The 21,253-nt window shown below is 43.0% G+C and overlaps 2 protein-coding genes and 1 pseudogene across 2 annotated transcripts; all 3 read right to left on the bottom strand.

Annotated features, from left to right (window-relative positions):
* Positions 1–1,870: 1,870 nt before the first annotated feature.
* LOC130533380 (protein bicaudal D homolog 2-like) lies at positions 1,871–3,977 on the bottom strand (annotated as a pseudogene).
* A 4,732-nt stretch (positions 3,978–8,709) lies between these two features.
* On the bottom strand, positions 8,710–10,254 carry LOC130533382 (E3 ubiquitin-protein ligase RBBP6-like). Its single transcript, XM_057046716.1, has 6 exons — positions 10,176–10,254; positions 9,933–9,973; positions 9,752–9,848; positions 9,558–9,673; positions 9,320–9,486; positions 8,710–9,249 (listed from the first exon to the last, which is right to left on the bottom strand). Exons 3-6 carry the CDS (start codon positions 9,758–9,760, stop codon positions 9,026–9,028), a joined length of 516 nt encoding a protein of 171 aa, XP_056902696.1. The 5' UTR covers positions 9,761–9,848; positions 9,933–9,973; positions 10,176–10,254; the 3' UTR covers positions 8,710–9,025.
* A 3,615-nt stretch (positions 10,255–13,869) lies between these two features.
* On the bottom strand, positions 13,870–21,034 carry ttl (tubulin tyrosine ligase). The gene is made up of 7 exons (XM_057046715.1): positions 20,334–21,034; positions 20,115–20,193; positions 19,760–19,992; positions 19,421–19,556; positions 19,074–19,343; positions 18,679–18,822; positions 13,870–17,803 (listed from the first exon to the last, which is right to left on the bottom strand). Exons 1-7 carry the CDS (start codon positions 20,500–20,502, stop codon positions 17,605–17,607), a joined length of 1,230 nt encoding a protein of 409 aa, XP_056902695.1. The 5' UTR covers positions 20,503–21,034; the 3' UTR covers positions 13,870–17,604.
* Between the last annotated feature and the right edge of the window lie 219 nt (positions 21,035–21,253).

The following is a 21,253-nucleotide window of genomic DNA, read 5'->3' as shown; positions in this document are numbered from 1 at the left end:
CCGTTAAATTTAGAATAATTTTTAAAACCCTTCTTTTGACCTACAAGGTCCTCAGAGGCCTAGCTCCATCCTACCTGGAGGAGCTAGTGATACCTTACCAGCCCAATAGACCGCTCCGCTCTCAGAATGCTGGTCTACTTGTGGTTCCCAGAGTTTCCAGGAGTAGAATGGGGGGCCGAGCATTTAGCTACCAGGCCCCCCTGCTATGGAACCATCTCCCTGTCCAGGTACGGGAGGCTGACTCCATCGCTACTTTTAAGATCAGACTCAAAACCTACCTCTTGAAAAAGCTTATTGTTACTAATTCAGTAGTTCCAATTGCTATCATAGACAGACAAATTATCATACCTAGGGGGTCGTCTAATCGTTAGGTCACATCTTAGTTATGCTGTTATAGGCCAAGGCTGCCGGGGTCCGGAAACATGATCACCTGACAGGCCTCTGTCACTCCACTGGGTCATGGTTTCCTCTCCTCTCCTCTCCTTTCCTCTCCTCATCAAGCAGACTAGTTATGCTGATTCTTGTGTAGTTTTTCTGCTTCTCCCCCCCCCCCCCCTCTATTTATTTACAGGTATCGCCGCCCTCGGAGCTGCATAATGACCTCCGGCCCCGCTGAAGTGATTGTGCATCATATTTTTTGTGTGTGTTTCTGTGCTCTGTGCCTCTCCTCTCCTCTCCTCTCCCTCTCCTCTCCTCTCCTCTCCTCTCCTCTCCTCTCCTCTCCTCTCCTCTCCTCTCCTCCTCCTCTCCTCTCCTCCTCTCCTCTCCTCCTCTCCTCTCCTCTCCTCTCCCCCTCCTTCTCATTTTCCTCTCCCTCTCCTCTTCTTTCCTCTCCTCTTTCCCCTCCTCCTCCTTCTCCTGTCCTCTACCTCCCCTCCACTCTACTTCTCCTCTCCTCTACCCCTCTCCTCTCCTACCTATCCTATCCTCTACCTGTCCTCCCCCTTCTCCTCTCTCTTTACCCAGCCGGCCATCAGCAGGAGGGTCCCCCTACATGAGCCTGGTCCTGCTCAAGGTTTCTTCCTGTTAAAGGGGAGTTTTTCCTTGCCACTGTTGCTTGTCTGGGGTCAGGCCCTGGGATTCTGGAAAGCGCCTTGAAACAATTTTGATTGTATAAGACGCTATATAAATAAAGATTGATTGATTGATTGATATGTCGGTCTTCACTGATTTGATTAGTTTAGCTCGCACACAGCACATCCTTCCCTATCAGACAGATTAAAAGAACACCTCCTGTGTCTTGCCCTGCAGCTCTATCTCCAGTCAATGTCACTTCCTCACAGCAGCTGCATTTCTGTCGCCCTTGACCAGAGAAGTTCGAAGTACATATCAAGCATCATGAACATTAAGCATTAGCAAATAATAAGAAACATTAAGTAATGAGAAACAATATAACAAGAATAAAGAATATAACAAGATAAAAGCAAATAAGAGATAACTTTAAAATAATGGCTCTAACAATAATGGTTTGTCATTTGGGGTCTTGTATGATTGATTTGGAATGAATATTCACAGAAGCAGACAAGTTATTTCCTCTTCATAGGTTTTTATTGAGAAATATCATTTTTTTCTGCTGTTGCAGGCTTCGGTCTGCTCCTCTTCTGGCTGACCAGCTTCCCCAGCTTTGGAAAATATCCTTTCACAGGGAACAGATGATGCTGGGATGCACAGATACTTGCATGCAAGTTTCCACAGCGTAGGATATAAAGTCTTTTGTGCCACCCAGTACTTCAAGGGATCCTCAGCTCTGTCAGAATTTGTTCTTTCAAATATCTATGACACAGACAGTAAGACAATGAATGACTGAATTTACAGGGATTTACACAAAAAAGATCTAATATTTAACAGTCCACACTTAATTGTGATATTAGTTTCCCCAACTTGTGCTTTGGTATTAATTTTAATAAGATTATGGTGATTGACTGCTCCCCTGCTCTGTGCTTGGTGAACTTTTAACCGTGGAACAGAGACTACCTCTATAGTGTTAAATATGTTATTGTTGGTGGATGAGGGTTCTATGGAAGCAGCAGAGAGGTGTGTAAGACTACAACTCTGCATCCTGGTCTGGACCCTGGATTGTCAGGTCACTTTGGGTCTAATAAAATTAGCCAAGTTACTAGAAATGAGAGAGGCACCAGCCTTCAGAGTCTTCAGCTCCTGCCTCAGCTCTCCAGCTTCTGACATGGCAACCGTGTACTTGCACTGCAGAATCTCAGGCCCGTTTATATCGAGCTCATAGTAGTCTCCGTCATGGTGGCTGTCTCTGTCTTTTTCGCTGTCGAGGGCAGACTGGCGCTCCCGACTGGCCTGAAGTTTCCTCATTGCACTGAGATTCTCAGTAAGTCTGTTGACAGTTTCCTTTTGTTCAGAAACTGTCCCGTAGGCTTGTTCTAGCTGCTTCTGGCTCTCCTGGAGAGAGTTGATAAGGACTACTTTCTCCCTCTCCACCTGCATAAGCTGCTGTTTCAGTTTCTGAATCTCGCAGGTGTTGAGCTCACTCAGCAGGTCATCCACCAGGCTTGGAGCCGGCTTGAAAGCTCCCAATCTCTTGTTGTCTTCGTCATCTCCACTCGCCTTCAATAAGCCATTTTCAAAGCCTCGGATTAGATCGTCGTTGTCGGGCTCGGTGGCGGCTGAGGGATCCTCATGGAGTTTCAGGTTGTCGATGGAGATGCTGAATGAGCCGTTGTACACCGATCCGCCAATTGTCATGTAGTGGGAGAGCTCTTTGCGCAGGGTGGCCTTCTGCTCACGCTCTGTTTTAATCGTTTCCAAGGCCTCTGTCAACTGTCGCTCCCCGATTTCCCTCAGGCACACGGCTTCCTCCAGCTGACTGTGGAGACACTGGGAGTCCTCTTCCAGCCTGCGGATCTCGTGTTTGAGACCTTTAAATTCCACCTGGTTCTGTCTCAGCACAGACACTTGTTTCTGAAGGGAGATGTTTTCCTCCTTCAGCTTGCTGTAATCCTACAGCAGACGAGCTTCCTGCACCTTGTACTCTCTGATGTCATCCCGCAGCTGACCTCTCTGCAACTCTGCCAGCTCTGAATTCTCTCTCATGTCCAGGATGATTGAAGCCAGACACTCAGCCTGCACTCTGGTGAAGGAGGCTTTGGACTGTCTGAGTTCATTCTGCTGTTCCAGGAGCTTCTGCTGGTAAAGCGCCTCCTTACTGACAGATTCAAGGATCAGTGACTCTTCTCTGCTCTCGCCATCAGCTGCCATCTTCCTGTGAGTTGAGTAAGCCTGTCCAAATGCCTTTTTTAGCTGTTCCAGTTCGTGTCGAACCGCCTCGTAGTCCGTTTCCAACTCATCAAATCTCTCCCTCAGCTGCTGCTTGTCCTCCAGCACCGCCAGTCCATATTCAGCTGCCTGGATCTTTTCATGGGTCGTTTCACGAAGCTCTCGGGTGAGACGGTCTACCTCGGCTGGAAGCCACTGTGACAAGCACCGCGTCGGCACATTCCTGCTCCTCCATAGACATCTTGGTGTGCCACCGACAGTCCAGTATGTCTGCAGTGCAGAGTTTGCCTGAAAAATTGAACTTTCTTCTCCACCTTTTTTGACTTATTGTTCCTGACCCCGTCACACAACCCTCCATAAACAGTGGCATTTTAACTTCTCACTACTGGGTCTCGTCAGAAAACTTCTCTGGTACACAAATAGGAGGAAGGACACTGACACGCCCTTCTACTGTGCGCTACTCACACAGCGGTGCCAGTTTTCAGGGGCGGAACCCATCCTTTTGTCCTCTGATCACCAGTACTTCGTTTTCTTCTAGCAAAATAATAAAACACAGGACTAGCAGAGTTCTCCTATCAACTCTTTCAATGGCTTAGTCCTCCATTCACACACAAACACAATTTCCTATTTTCTTAACTTAATCACGGCTAAGTTGTAACCTACTTAATTAATGGCTAAGTATAACCCACTTAATTGCGGCTAAGTGTAACCCACTTAATTGTGGCTAAGTGTAAACCACTTCATTTCGGCTAAGTCTAACCCACTTAATTACGGCTAAGTCTAAGCACGGTTAATTACGGCTAACTCTAACCAGTTCTCACCCTCTGAGGCAACAATTTGTTGCGAGGAGATGCGTCTGTCGGTCACCATCCAGCGCTGGGAACAGTTCCAACCGCCGGCCTGGAACGAATTCACGTCCTCGGGTCTTTCTCTTATCCGTCCTCACGAGTGGCTGTTGACAGGCTTCAGCATCGTTGCTGGCGTTGGATGATGTCTTCAGGATCGCACCCTCGGGTTCGTGATCTCAGAAGAGATCCGGCTCGAAGGACCAAATTTTATGTTGGGGAGAAAAGGATCAGTTTTCTCCCCGTGCTGTTGCCTTCAGAGGAATGAGACGGAAGCTTCAGTTTACTTGCTGCAAGGGCAACCACACGTCTGCAGTGTTAGCTACAAAGTGTGAGCCTTGACAAGGTTTATTTTATATTAGCACACGAACATGTAAGATTACAATAAGCGTAAGTGTAAGCGTCACATGATAAAGCATAAGCGTCACATGATAAAACATGATATATACAAAAGGAACATATAAGAAAATGGGGGATGGAGTGTCACAGGATGGACAGCTTGTCCCCTGCTATCCCGCGGTGATAGAACATCAGTTAAAGCAGGTCACAGGGTTCTGCACAGTAGTGATAATAAGCGGTTACAGCATTGCTATATGAACAGTTTGGACCTAACAATCGTCCCCATCAGTGATGAGGCCGTCAGCAGCAGAGTCGTCAGAGAACTTCTGGAGGAGGCATGATGATGAACTGTATGAAAAGTCCGCTGTGTGGAGGGTGAACAGGAAAGGAGCTGCAGAGAAGCCGATGTGACTCGGAGCCCTTCACCCTCACAAACTGTGGTCTTTGTGTGAGGTAGTCCAGAATCCATGTTGTGATGTGTTGATCCACTCCAGCTACCTGCAGCTTGTCCCCCAGCAGCCTGGGCTGGATGGTGTTGAATGCACTGGAGAAATCAAAAAACATGATCCTCACAGTGCTTCCAGCCTTCTCCAGGTGAGTGAGGGAGGTGTGAAGGAGTTAGATGATGGCATCGTCCACCCCGATGTTCAGCTGGTAGGCCAACTGCAACGGGTCCATGAAGGAGCTCACCAGTGGGCGCAGATGAATTAGGAACTTTTGTGTCGTGGTTCGGTTTCTGGACGGCATCCGGGGGCAGGCCGATCTCTAAAGAGCGCTGAGCCTCCAGCGCACTTGCAGCTTGTTACGCATTAACGAGCACCTACTTAAGGCCGCCCCTCCGAGCAGCCGGTGCCCGATTGTTGTTCGTGTCTTTTGAACCAAGCTCCAGCTCCCCGTGATCACTAGCCCTTCGCATCGTTTATTCCTTTGCCGAGTGAGTTTGTTCAGTGCTTCGTCACTTCTTTCTGCTGTTTCTTTTCCCGTCGGTTTTTCCCATTTTTGATGGTGATTTTTCGTTCGCCCTTTCAGTTGTTACTTTCTCGGAGTTTTGTTGTTACTTTGTTCGATCGCCTTGGATACTTTGTTAATAAAGAACCTTTTGTTTACACTCTGCGTCTGGGTCCTGGCCTCCTTAACCGTTCCGTAACATTTTCTTTTCAGTTTCTGTTTTGATTGGTCCTCTGAAAAGTTGGGACATGGTTTTACCAAAAGAGGAGAAGAAGAGGTGCACAGCATTTGGTGGCTTTTGTGGTTTCGTCAAATGGAATTTGAAAATGGAGGCAATGGTTGAATCAATGACCGGATCGTTTAAATTGATCAAACACACCAGGTGGTGCGCACCACTCCATATCCCACACAGGTCTCTTAAGATCTCCTTGGACAGCTTCTTGTAGGTTTTTGGAGGGAGATCCAACTTTGTGTTATTGACTGCTGCCCAGACATTTTCAAACAGCCGTTCACTGATGTCCACTTTGTTGACAGGGACAGTCTGTGCATGTCTGTAGATTTGAAAAAGAACGCTTTCGGTCAGAAACTTGACCATTATTTCTTGTTGTTCCATCTCTTTCCAAAAACGTTCAGTTTGGCAACAAGGAGCTTTAACTATCATTTCAATTTGTGCTTCTGGGTTATTTTTTTTTAACAACTTAAGTCCTGTATAATTGAGGTAGGTGGTCTGTTGGGATAATTGTTGAATACTGGTTTAAATAATGTACATTATTTAACCCTTCAAAGCCTTTGATACATCAGGGACTATATTATAATGTCAAAGTTAAAAGCAATTATGAGTCAGCATCAGTGTAAAATCGCTTTCATATTCCAGTAGTTAGGCTTTAATTTATAAATTATAAAGCTATACTAGACAATTTTGCAGAAATTGTGAGGGTGTGCCTCCACCTCTGGCTGGTTCTTGCCCCCACCATGTCTGCCTGATGCCCCTCCACCAAGGCAATTGAGTGCATTTTGTGCAGCGCCATGTTGTGCACAATGCCTGCGAGCAGCCCCTGCCATGCCCACTGCCTGTGATCTGCTCCATCCCTCCCCCCACACGCAGATTCGCGATCAGAGCCACCCATTTTTCAAACGCCTATTTGGACCGCTTAACGTCATCCAATTCTATCAAGGTAAGGCTTGTTGGAATCGCAAGACGTGGAAAGTACATCCGTGTGAGTTAGGAGATTTGAGCGGACCAGCCGGCGCTGGTTAATTTAGCGTCCTCAAACGACGATTGCGAATTAGTCAAGGATTATATCTACAAAATTATGTATTTTGTTTTTATTAATCTAGGAGCCTGTGGGACAAAGTTTTGGCAATTTGTTTGGAAGATTTTCCTGCGGGGTGGCATTTCTTGACCCAGGGCTTTCATATTTTACATGATGACTCAGAACCTTGTGGCTACGCTTTAGAGTTTGAAAGGTCTTTCTGGGTGAATGTAGGTTGGAGCTACGGGCCCTCAAACTGGGGGTTAAATTCCATGACCTTTCCAAACCTCTCCTTTTAGTTACAATGGGAATGACTATGAATTATTAAATGTATGACCAAATTCTTTTTGTACATAAATGATCGCATATGTGCATTGAATGTATTCTGTGTGTATTTTTTCCCAAAGTGGTAAAATCCTCCTGATATGGCAGGTTGTGCAATGTTTTTCTGAAAATGACATGGGCGTAATTATCAGAGGAGAGAAAGGGCTTGGTGGAACTAGGAAAAGGGATTATCTTGGACACTGATGTACGGACAGTGGAAGTTTTATTCATTTTTATTCAAATACAAGAGTTTCTCAATAGTTTTTGGTTTTAAACCATTTTCTTTTTTGAGACAACCTCTCCAGCCTTAGAGAAGAACCTTTCACAAGGCAGAGAAGATGCCAGGGTGCACAAAAAACAAGTTCAAGTGAATGCAGCCTGAGGGGTATATGTAGCTGTAAAATATGAACCACTTCCCGATGCAAGCACGTGGATGGGCAGGTCGTCCCCCATGAGCAGATGTGTTCAGCTGTCAATATGCTCACTTGTACTAGTCACCGCCTCTCATAGCAGCAGCATCGGAATTGAGCAGTCGCGCAGGACTCTGCATTCCCATGGAGGGTCCAGTAGGCAGTCGGTCATCTCTGGCTTCTCCGGCAGAGTCTATTCTACGGAGGGCCTCTCTCCCTCACACGCCACAGCCCTGGAGGAGAACGTGAGGCTGACGGAGCTGGAGGAAATGTGATATTGGGTTAAGGAGGAAACCAGGAACAATGGAGAGTGTGAGTGACTAGATGACCAGCTCAGAGGAGCAGAGGGGACATAAAGGGCATGTTCAAGATTAATCTCAGCATGTATATGTCACAAGGAAGCAGTCTGATCTGATCTCATGCAGGAACTCACTGTCCTGCAGGAGCTGGCCCAGGATGCCAACTCATGGTCATGGTCAGCAGCCTAGCCAGGATATAACTGGAATGGTTGTATGGATCCCAGAAACTGATGCTGAAGATGGACAAGGTCACCCTCCACAATTGTGCCCTGAGGATTTAGACCTATGCTGTACTCGATGACGACGCTGAGAGAACAATCATGCTCCCTGAAGTGGTGTGACAGATCTGCCTTGCCTGCAGGCCCCAGACACTACCCTTACAGACTGTGTACCAGCACACTGAGTGGCTTCAAGGAGCCTCGGTTTACCTGAAGGCGTAGTCGCTACTGTGGCTGTCGAGAAGGTACCGGATTTCAGACACCTTCACTGCCCTAGGTCTGGCCCTCACTGAGCACTCATACCCAGTTGCGGCATTGCAAAGGAAGTACAGTACACCCATCTCAGAGAGCTTCCCATTCCGCCAATCGACCAGGCCACCTCACAATTCTGATTGGATCGGACAACCCTCATCTTGTCAACCCGCCGTTGGTCCACGCAGAGGACCGGTAGCTGTTTGCATGTGTTTAGGATGATCGCAAATGCGATAAGGCGATACTAAGATCAAGGACTATGGCCACTTTCCTTGATCCTCAAAGGACTAAAGCCAGAGGGCCCATGATTCCAAACCTACCTGTAAAACTACTGTTCATGACAGGGGTCACCCTTAGTGACTTTAATCTTACTTGTTTCCATTGCAGGGTATCTATTCCACTCATGTCTGCTGGAAGAATCCTTACTGAAGGAACCTGCTGCAGCAGTGCTGAACCCCAGCATCACCTGCCAATGAAAGACCCGAGGTGACACTGAACTAAAACCAAACGCCACCTGCTGATCCTGTAACCTCTACATGAAAACCTCTTTAGCCATCTGCAATCATTCAAATAAAATAACTATTTAATTTCTTTTTATTTCATTCTTAACTTTATTAATGCTGAAAGAGTTTCATAAAATATCCAGTTGGAGCTTAATGTTGCTTGACCCATGGATATTTCTCTGTTATAATAAGACAAGATACAATTGATTTTTATTTCAAGAAAAACATTTTTTCCCAAAATAAAATAGAAACTAATGAAAACATCCCCTGCTCATGTGACAACACCTGGGGACATCTGATTTTTCTTTGATTATTTTATCCTTCATCTCAACATTTCCAGTTCATGTTATCATTGATATGATAGTTCACAGATGGTTGAACGGGAGCCTGATCAATGGGAGACACAAGAGGGAGGGTGTCTGGGTGACCTGGACTGTTGTTCGTCTCCTTGTGTTTCAGTCTTTCTCCTCTTGCATTTGATGTACCCAGTGTTGCTTTTAAAGTTTGTTATGGCCAGTCGAAGGCTAAGGTTGGGATAAATGCACTCTGGGGAAGCAGTCTGCTGGCAGGCCACACACATGCCTTCCTCTGACTCAATCAGAGTGGTCCTGATGCCTGAAAAGACAAAGGCAAAATTGAGGCTGATGACATTTTTCTAAATGTTTAAGACTCAGGAGGAACTCACAGTTGTCACAGAAACTGTATCCACAGCAGGGTACGATCACCGCGTCCACCATCAGCCGTGTGCAGATGACACACATCAGTTCAACTGGGACAGTTGACACAACTTTAAAGTCTGGTTGAATCGGTGGATGAAACGGAGGACGCTTCTTGTTTTGCTTGAGGCCCTTCCTGTATCCACAGACAGATACTTGTGGGAACATGAAAAGTCAAATGTAATGTTGTGTTTGGTTGGCACGTACTTGTATACAGTGCTGGCCAACATGGCTCCCTTAGCCCCTTCCTCTGCTTTGATGCTCTGAGGAAGGCCGTTATACATCTCCATCTTTTGGGGAGCGTTCACACTCTGACCTTTGACCTGAAGGTTGAAACACACGACATGTAAATGTTCCAATTGAGAGTATATATAAATAGCTAGAGTAAACAAAATAGCTACCATCATCATTGGGCACTGCTGGACATAGCGACCAAGTTGTCCACAGTCACGACAGACACGGTGAGGACAAGAACGCCCAAAGTACTTCTGAGATCCACTGTTAAGACAAATGGTCGTCATTTAAAAACAATAGCATATGTTGCTTCATTGAAGTTCTCAGTAACGATATGAATGTACTGACTCTTTAACTTGATAAAAACAGGAGGACACCAGGTCAGCAGTCTGAAAGACAGAAACGAGAAAGGTCAGCACCTCAAAAGTCCAAATCTTTATGCACTTAGACAGTCTCTACTGAAACAAGCAGCAAAAAACTGCAGCATAGATGAAGATGCAGAGGGATCAGTCTGCAAGAGAATCAGCACAAACTAAAACAGGATATCAAATGCATATTTTTAGCAGTGGAAAGGAACAGCGATCACCTTACCTTTGTTTTATGTACAGGTGCACGGATAGGAATTCGTCTGACAATCACACACGAGTATTTCTCTAACAGTGTTGTTTCATCAAAGTATTCTGCAAATTAAGAATATAAAAACTAAGATCACATTCTTACTTCACACTGGTGCTACAATGTGCCCTTTTGCATCAGTGTATTCTCATGGAAAAAACAGCAAATAACTGACAGTTCAATCATAGAGAGACAAATTTGTTATCGACCTTTATCCTGATCATTGCAGATTTTCAGGTCACAGTTTGATTTTAGGCGCTCTCGCTTCATAATTTGGGCTTTTAGATCCCCAACTGTCATGTGAAGTCCACTAAAAGGAATGAACTTGTAGCCAGTTTGAAAAGAAAACCTGTAGTGAATACAGGCCATTTCTGTTGAAAGTTGTTGTGATCAACAATCAGAGGAGAAAAGTCAAGTCTGATTCAGTTGATGGCAGCTCTGGAATGAGTGGTAAGGTATTGTTACTTATATGCTCAACATCAAAGAACATCAAAGAACATCAAAGAAGCCCCTCTAGACAATCATGTTGCAGCTACTCTCCCTTCCCACGTTTTCTTATAATTTTCACTTGCAGAATATCTAGCACAATGAATATGCTATAGGGAAATGGACTAAAAGCTCAAAGAACACTCATGAGAGTGTAAAAGCCTCTGAATTTAGTTTCAAAAGTCACCAAATTAAAGAATAAGTAAGTAGACAATGTGACTTTTCATCAGTAAGATCATTCTATTAATATTTTTCGACATGATTCAGGTATTTTCGATGATTTTTGCTGTCAACAGCAGCGACTCCCCCAGCCGAACCTCGGAGGGTGACTGGGTTTAAATCCGTTTTCTGCAGTATTCTTTTATTTTCATTGGAAACCATTTACAAATTATTGTGCCCGTCGCCGGGCGCGGTGGCACGCACCTGTAATCCAACGCTACCTGGAGGCTGAGGCTGGAGGACCGTTTGAGCTCAGGAGCTCTGAGCTTCAGCGACTATGTGGATCGGGTGTCCGCACTAAGTTCGGTATAGATGTGGTGCTCCTGGGGGAGCCCGGGGCCTCCAGATCCTCTAAGGAGGGGTGCACCGACCCAGGTCGGCAACAGAGCAGGTCAAAGCCCTTGTGCCGCTCAGTAGTGGAATCGTAGTTCAGCCTGAGCAACGCAACATGACCCAGTCTTTTTATACACCGTCAGCAAGAGTGTCGCTATACAACTTCATCACTCGTTCTTTGAGAACAGAATCGTTCACACAATAATTTACGGTGCTTGTCCTACTGCTCTATCTACTGGTGACAAGTTACCATGACACCACTGATGACTCATTAACAGCTGTGAGTGGATACAAATAATTAAACCCGGTTTAATCATTCTGTTCTGTCATCCGTCATTGACTGTTATATCCTAAGAAAATACGCATAGATTATGACAAAGTTAAATGTAAATATCACAAATGCAGAGTGAAGAACTCTTAATTACAGGAATGCTGTTAGTTACATGTCACCTCAGGTCTTTCATTAGTTTGCCACTAACCTTGATCTGTCAAAAGTCATTCACAGAATGCAATGGAGGAAGAAAAGAACAATTATTACATTTTTACAGTTATTTGAGGCGACTTTTAGTCCATGATCAAAGTGATCAATCATCTGTGTTTGGCTTCCCGTGGGGAAAAGTGCCTTCCTTTAATCCACTCTGTTGTTGTTTCAGATCTAACATGATCTACCACATCATATATTATGGTAAATAAATGTATTACTTGCAACTTTAAAGGTCGGCCTGTTGGAAGAATCCTTCTACCGATACCTTTTCATAAGATCAACCATGTCTTTTAAACCATCCGTGTTCAAGCACCTCACAAGGAGCTTTCTGGTCATGTTGACTCTCTCGCTAATAGAAAAGCATTTCCCCCTCATTTTCTACTGTTATTCATGATATACAAGCATGCATTAAATATTTTAATTTGTCTAAGAAAATATAATATTCTGAGAAATTTAAAAAACATGCAAAGCTTTAGCAGCTCTAACATTTCTGCGTACAAATTGTCCCCTGGTTCATTTCATTTTGTCCTCTTCAAATCCCGGAAAAATCCACCTCCTCACTTTCGTGTCTCGCACCAAATTTCATTTGTACCTGAAGAGGCAGAGTGGAGAGCTTAGTTGGGAATCGATGGTCCTTCTCTGCCCAGGATTATCTGTAAATTATGTCCTGTTATGCTTCTCTAACACCCTTTACTAAGCTCACAACTATGGTTTACTTACCAAATTGAGATTGAGAAAAAGGCACTCTCAGGTCTTCATTTTATATTTGTACTTAAAAATACTGATGAAATTAAGTGATGTAAGATGAAAGAGACTCTGCTGTACCTTTGCCATTTCAGATATTCCCCTCGACAAATCCTTTCCTCCATTTTTGGTCCAGGCATGGTGCATTCTTGGCATTCGTTTTTTGGAAGAATATTCTGTTAAACCAGGGGTGCTCATATTTTTTCAGCATGCGAGCTACTTACAAAATGACCAAGTCAAAATGATCCACCCACCACAAAAATGCAAAACACCGTAAGTATTTTCAAATGTATTGAGGATTCTTTGTATGTACAATGTATGTTGATGTACCTTGCATCACCGAATGAGCCAATATTGCAAAACACACATGATAATTAACTATTAACATTTTTTTTTGTAATTGCCAGAGTTTACTTTGATGACTTGCACTGAATTGAATCAGCCAGGGACGCATAGTCCGGACAGTAGCTGCTGACCACCAGCCTCAAGCACACTTCCAAATGTTCATCAGTCATGGTGGAACGGTATTTGGACTTAATAATCTTCATGTACTTAATCATCTTCAACGCACTTCGAAATTGACATCGTGAAAAAAAGTCCACCTCCCATTCCGTATGAAAGTGATATGTTTTTGTCTTCTTACTTGTCCCGCTCCCTCATTCATTTTGATGACCATAAGCTTTAGCGATGGCTTAAAATCAGAGGTAATTCGCTGAATAGCTTAGCGCCGTTGTTTGCCTAAAGGTCAAAATTCAGTTGTCATCTGACTGTATGTCAATCAAGTAACGGGATTGATGATAGGCTGACATCGTAAGTTCTGCTGCACTTAGCGCCATTGTTTGCGCTTGATTGGTCACCTGAATGTCAAATTCAGTTGTCATCTAACTGGCTGCCCTGTATATCAATCAAGTGACGGGATGAATGATAGGCTGATATTTTTTAATGTCACGCCGCGATCGACCGGTAGATCGCGATCGACGTAATGAGCACCCTTGTGTTAAACACTTTTTATACACTATAAAGGAGGTGGGGTTTGTGACAGATGGCTTAAACCTGCTTTTCTTCTAAACTAAAATTGTAAATTTTTTGCAGTCTGTGTGACACACACACACACACACACACACACACACACACACACACACACACACACACACACATATGTATGCACACAGACAGACACACAGACCCCTCTTCTTTGACCTTAGTGACCTAACTTGGTTTGAAACTTTGGCAGTGCTCTGAAGGCATCCTGTATATGTACATTGAAGTGTAACTTGAAATATGAAAGGAAATTAACCATTTTTACCTCTCTCTTCAGACTAATGCTGTCAATTTCTTCTCCAAATAGTACTAAGCTGCTAATGAATCTGGTTAAAATGGAATAACTCTCCAAGCAAGAGCATGTTGGTGGTAGCAGGTTTTTATTCTAGAACAGTATACATATATTTCTGGAAAAAACCCAAAACACATGTACACGCCAGATGGTAGAGCAAACAAAGACAAAAACAAATCTCCCTATGGTGGTACTTGTGTCTAGGACCAACACGGCTAGATAATGTGAGAATGTCTAGAATCTAACAAACATACAAATCATCCCCTGATGCCACAAAAGATCAATCTTTGGTGAGGAAATTTAGGAAAATCATTAAATACTTGAGGAAAAAAAACAACAACAAACTAGAGTCCCAACTCCAAAATAAGAAATGGCATAATTCTTTTTTCTTTTTAAAAAAAAAAAGCTGTCATACTTATTAGACAGATTTACGCCAAAACAAAGAAATGAAGGCGCATTCAAATACTGGAGGTCTCCTGCTTCCCTCTAAGGCACCCTTACCTATCATGGAAAGAAATTTTCCAATTTATTTCTTTTAATACTATTTTGCTTGTGATTAAGCAAATACCAAAAAAGCCTATGTGACATTTCTTTCTTTTCCAATCAGAGCTCACATTATAAAACTCACTCATGCTATGTTCTCAGAGACCCTCATTTACAAACACATTGCTATAAAAGAACAGTTTACGCTGTTCTACCACACATCTGATTATTCAAAGTGTAACACAGCCTTCACTCTTCAGTCTTCATGTAAACACAAATACACAGTAATTAAAACACTACATAAACACTCCCTTAAGATACTAAATCAACTAAAACGTGAAATCATAAAGAGTAATAACACATCACATTTCCATCATTACCGGTTTAAGATGAATGACAGGTCAAATATCCAACATGCAGCTCCAACAAGCACAACATAAATGTACAGATATAATTGCTCCTGTCTGATAGTCCAAACAGGGAAGGTAACTACGATACAATTCTAGGGTCTCGTAAAAATTGAGTCAAGAGGGGAAAAAAAGGTTAAGAAGAAAGGGGGGGGGGGGGGGGGGAGCAATCAAACATTGTTTAAATGGGACCAATGAAACTCATAATAAAACCAGTAAAGCTTCTTGGATTTACACAGAAATGGAGGAAGTGGCTTTACTATAGCTACAATCTTTAAATTAGATTTTCCTTTATTCTCCCGGCAGCTTTAATTTTCGTTTTGAAAAGCCCTGGCTGACTCTATACTCCACCTGTTTCAGTCATTCCCTCCCTTTACAAGGACTAACTGGCTCTTTCTTCTGATGATGCATGACTCTTTGAGAACTCTTCTAATCACAATCAAGACGGGAGGCAATCTGGCCTAAAGAGAGGAGGGAAACCACCTGCTTGAATCATGCCACACCAACAACCTCAGCCTGAAGGTCAGTAAAACCAAGGAGATGATGGAGGACTTGACATTCATACTCTACTCCTTGATGAGAACCCTGCAGAGGAAACCGTTGACAGCATCAGGGACCTGAGAGTGAGGATAATCAACATCCTTTCCTGCTCCTCTCACACAGAGGTCAAATAGGGCCAGCAAGATTTGCATTTCCTACATCGGATGAGGAGGAGACACATTCTCCATCCCATTCTCAAGCATTCTACAGGGAACAGTAGTGAGCACACTCAGCCACATCGCTGTACGGTCAGGAGCCTGCAAGGTCACAAACTGGAAGTCCTTGCAGAGGGGTGAGGACAGCCCAAAGGACTATCAAGGCGTTAGTCCATCCAGGACATTGGAAAAAGCTGCAGCCTGATCAGAACTAAGAGGAGGATTGTCTGGGACTAAACACCCCCCTACCGTGCGATGTGCTCTCCAACAGGCAGCATTTATAACCAGTATTTCCCCCATGCCAACAGACTGTAAAACGCCCAGACCCAGCTCTCCCTGACTCTCTAGCTAAAGAGCTCTATTAATGAACTTTTACTAATAGCACACCTATAAAGTTCTCCTGTATTTACAGTGTCGATTTCAATTTTAGCAAAATAAAACAAATAGATTTTTAAATAAGACATTATTCGTTTTATTTTGCATCACCTTTGAGGCAGATCTGAATTTAGATTGTTCAGACGATTTTATAACTTGATCTGAAACCCCAAGTCTGAATCCCACTGGGGAGGTCACAAAGCTCAGGGCAGTCCTTTTTTATGAGACAGTCCTTTTTATTATTGAGACATTATTGGTTTGACACGTTCATAAATGAGAAAGAATTTTACCTCATGAATGCAATCTGATAAAACAGTGAAGATGACGATAAGGTCTTCATTAAGATAAGCAACTGAGAGCACAACTGCTAAATATAGCAAATTCTAGCACATTTGATTACCGGTATGTGTTTCATGTTTAACATCTTGGACACAAGGAGCTCTTGATGTGTACTGAAATATCCACCAACATGTGACATGATCATCAGCTTGACTCGGTCCTTCCACTGCGGTTAATTGACTTTAAAACTTGTCTTTTGGCCATCACTGCTTATATAAAGGAGCAGCATGTATATTCGTGGCCAAAGATGGAACCACAAACTCAATGAAAAGCCTCTGGCCCCCCCCACCCTCATAGCAATGAGTTAGCATTTTTCTTTCTCATGTGCTAGGGCTCTATGAATGAACACACGTAATGCTATTTGACTGCACCGAACATTTGAAATGTCTGTATCTATATAAATTACAATTAAGTTAGCTAAAGTTAACGGACAATTTAGCAACTTCAGTATCAGTGTTCAAATTCTCTTTTCAGCTCTTTCCTCCATCTTTCAAAGGCAACTCCTACACAGACCCTTTGTTTATGACAGTGTTGGGAAATTATAAAGAGGCCTTTTAGGTTGAGTAACGTTTGTGGTTTGAACCTTTTGCACCTGCAGCTCAGTGGTGACTGGCAACATGGATGCCAAAGCGCTACTGAGATGGGTGGTGGGTGGACAACAGACCAAAACATCAAATGACAACATGGACATCATTCATAGGCTGACAATTTGCTTTTGAAAAGAGAAAATTCTGGCTGGACTACAGTTTTCAGGGATATAAGTAGTTGAAATAAACACAATTCTTAATTTCTGTTGACACATCAGGGCCACTTTAACTACATTTCTTACATACTGCTCCTTAAATCAGTGCCCCTTTCTATTTTCATACTTACTTTGCCTGAAATCAGTACTTCTAGCTAAGATGAAATCCACCTGTGCAATAAACCCTTTGTTTACAGCTGCATTTTACCTTGATTGACTGTGGGGCATTTTTGCATTGTCCAAGAATTGCTTTTATCTCTACATGTTGGACGTTAGTCTTAAATTAAATAAATTCAAATAAATAAAAAAGTTTGTCTTCAATCAGGCGGCTTTAAAATAAATATTGAATTGAAAGGACTTACATCTGCAAAATGAGTATATCTCATGACCACAATGACTACAGGGAACAGTGCAAATGCTTTTAGAATAAGTCACAGTAACAGAGTGAGCTAATGTCAGTCTGATTAAGGAAGCGTGAAAACATAAGGCACTACAGTCTGAGGTGAAGCATCTTTCCAAGCTGAATCCATCTGTTTGGTAGTGAAACTTAAAAACAAGGGCGTCACTTCTTACCCACAACCTTTGTAACCATCCTCACTGTAGGAATATGCATAAGACAGGTCAATTTGTTTCTGCAGCTGTGCAGACAGCCCAGACAGGCACGTTGTCTCAGATGGCTGGGATGTGCTACTCACAATGATAAGGTTAGGAGAGGGTGCTAAGCACAACAGAGCTTCTGAGAGGGAGGGAAGAATATCTGAAAGCTTACAGTCGAGTGAAAGGACCCACGTGAAGAGGTGCTCTCAGTTTTGGAGAGGAGCAGGAGTTGGTGGAAAATGTGGAGGATGGAGAGGAAGAATAAGGAGAGGAGGATGCAGATGACGAGTCAACACCGGTGTTCAGGGCGAAGACACTGGAGATAGCCACGTCCACAATACCTTGACATAGCTCTGGATAGAGTTTCCTGCCAGGGTGAAGGGACGAAACAGTTGTCAGTCTCCTCACATCTTTTAAATAACAGCAAACATTCCCCAAGGAAAGAAAAAATGAATTCACATGAGCTTTGAATGCATTTTCATTGAACAGGCCCACCTGTTCAATCGCTTGTAAAGACAAACAGCAAATCAGTCAATCACATGGCTGCGAAGCTAAGGATTTAGGCACGGAGACTTGGTCGACACAATATGCTGAAGCTAACCTAAACTGAAGAAAGAGGATTTAAATGACATCAATTGTGTCCTGGCTTTTGCTGGTCCAAATATTTCAGAAACTGCTAATCTAGTGGGATTTTCACCCACAACCATCTAGAGTTTACAGAGAATGGACTGAAAAGACATAATAGCGGGATAGATAATAGTGCGGCAGTTGGGTGGAGGAAAATGCCTTGAAGTGAGAAGTCAGAGGAGAATGGGAAGAGTTGGTGTGAACAACAAAACAATTTTGATTGTAAAAGACGCTATATAAATAAAGATTGATTTGAAAGATTGATTACAGGACTGGTGTGGCGTTAACCCATTATTATGCCTTACACCAGTTCAGCTAAACTCTCTCACACACTCATCCATTCCTATATAGCCATAGCCTACAACACTTTGTTGAAAGTTCCTACTTAACACATGCAGCAGACTATTTGTGACATAAATTTTATTGCTTTAAGGGTGCACCTTCTGAAAGGTTACTTCACATAGAAGTAACCAATTTTGCCTTCACAGTTCTGAAGGCAAATGAGGTCCAACTTTCAACTATCATGATGTAAATAATAAATTGGCCAGGGAGTGTGTAAAACAACAGTGTTAAAGAATGTCTTTTAATGTGAAAAATGAAGTGAATGTTACTGACTGTGCACAGGCTGGAGCTCCATTGATCTCAATCAGCCACACTTTGAAGCTTTCGTCCACCATGAAATCAAATCCAAAGAGCTGGAAGCTCTGGTAGGACAAGAGTTTGGTGCTGATTGCTGGCTCAATACAAGTCAGACAACTCCTGCGAAAGCACAAGATTGATGTCCCATCATGTGACAAGTACCAGAGGACAACAGTAGTACAAGTAGGACAAATAGGCAAAATGACGTGATTGCAAATTTCCATAGATTCTTTAACAGACTTACTTTAAAGGAAATACATATGCACAGAGTCTGTAATATTTTACACAACATCACAATGAATCTGGAAGAAAACAACCAAAATGTGATGTGTTATATTAACAAGATAGAAGCAATTGGAACAAGAACTTACTTAATGATCTGCTTGATCTGAGGTAAGATGGAGGTCTCCAGGGACACATTATGATTGTTCAGCAGGTACACCCTGAATTCGTCAAAAAACATCTCGTTCCCTTCCTCGTATCGTCCATAGTTCTGGGAGTGCTCCTTCTGGATGCAGTGGTTGGTTAGATGGCTTGTCATGTCCTGGAGATCAGAGCTGTTGTACGGCTCCGAGGAGGTCCGCAGCACACCTTCCTGGTACAGATAGATATTGTACTGGTGGTCCACGAGCACCCAGCTCCTAAGAATAGCATTCACAGAAAAGATTCAGACTAGTGCACATTCCAATTGTGTTCAAGTTCAACTTAAAACACTTGCCTAATGTCAAATTTCCGATGTCCTGGTTCCAAAAGCAGAGGTTTCTCCAAGTACTTCTGAATAACGTGAACCTGTCCCTGATCATCGATGAAGTCCAGCAGCTCATTAGCGTCGCGTGATATTAAAATTCCAGCACCTGTGGAATTACAATATATTAATATTATATTTATAATATATTATTTTATGAAATATATTTTTGTGCAATTTAAAGTTGGAACGGACATGTTAAAATGTTATTACAAATAAAAAGAAAAATTGAGATTTTCCAACAAAATAAAATTAACAAAATAATTCCGACTTGGTCAATAAATCTCTTCAATGTGGTTTACTGAGTTTTACCTTTAGCTCCAGCAGAAGATTTGGCTATCCACACAGAACCATTTCCACTTTCTTTTTTAGCGTTATAAGAAGCCAAGAAAACCTCTCGCTCATCTGTTTTAGGGTTACTCTTCAGATGATTGATGCCATTTGTGGCTGGAGCCACAGGGGTGTTGAGGTTAGTGGGGTAAATGATGTAGGATTCTGGAAACCAGTTGCAGGAGTCGGAAAGTTCTAGGCTGGTCTTTATCATCCTTTCAAGAAAGAAAGGGTCAGCCAATGCACCAACCGTTGAATTATTTGGATATGAAAAATTCACAACTAACATCAAGATGGAACAAAACAAAGAGCTTTCAGTTAAAGGACAAAGTCTCACTTCACCAATGATGCCTTCCTGCAAAGCTTGTCTGCTCCTCTGTAATAATTCACCAGTTGCACCAATCCTGGTTCATGACCTGGAAAAACAGACCTTTTTAACAAAAACACGCACCAAATGGTCACAATTAGATGTGCATCGCGAGTATATTAAAAATATATCCCGAGCTTTTCTGTCTGCTGTGAGCAATAATACAACCAGAATGAGAACAGTCCTTACCTAAGCGCCCAAAGGGAAGCCTGTTCCTTTCACCAAGCATCAAGTTGAATCTGGGATTGTCTCTTTTAAGCCTCTTCCAATGCCCAGTTGAGATAAGGATTTTGGAAACTTCTGCATAAACCGTGCTATTGTCGTCACGGCTTACAAAGGTGTACACGGGGGAATTCATGACTCTGGGCTGACTATAAAGTGTAATATCGAATGCTAACGTGCTAAGAACTAGCTGTGAAACTGCGTTTTGAAGCTATGTAGTGGGCACTGCTGCAGACAGACCACTGAGGTTTGTCCCCTCTGACTGTGCCATACTGACGAATCGGGTGGTCCGAACTTCCCACTAACCTATCAAACAAACAATACAACCTGTAAAGTAGTAACTGTACTCTGTGTAGCAGGCAGGGTTCCTCCAGTAACTTCAGACTAGGGTGTGACTGCTGCTACCATCTCCTGGGGTTGGTCCCTTCTGGATTAACGATTACTTACATCCGGTCTCCGGTTTAGCTTCTAATGTTAGCTATCGGACTTCAAAGACTGACGAAATATTTCTGTGATGTTACTTCTTTGACCAAAGGTCTAGAAACGATAAACTTAACCTGTTAACCCGTTAGTAACACCATCACACGCAGTTTATTATTCCACCGGTGGCGTTCTATGAGGCACTGCGGTTTCTGCTGCCGTCTTCCGCGTCGACGACGTCAACAAATTGCCTTCATTGTGGGTAGTGTAGTTCACACATGGACACCGAACAATGCTGGTAATATATCAAAGAATCGGTTGGGTTTTTTTTTAGCTTTAAGACAGTAAATTACCATCACTGAAATTAATTGGATCACTTTGTCTATTATCGTTATCCCTACATCATGAGGACAGAAATAGTGTAATTAACTATTTTTTCTGCGTTTTTCGTAATGTATTTCGAAGCA

This window comes from Takifugu flavidus, chromosome 11 (genome assembly GCF_003711565.1).
Source record: "Takifugu flavidus isolate HTHZ2018 chromosome 11, ASM371156v2, whole genome shotgun sequence".
NCBI classification, from domain to species: domain Eukaryota; kingdom Metazoa; phylum Chordata; class Actinopteri; order Tetraodontiformes; family Tetraodontidae; genus Takifugu; species Takifugu flavidus.
This window is presented reverse-complemented; position numbering and strand designations above follow the sequence as displayed.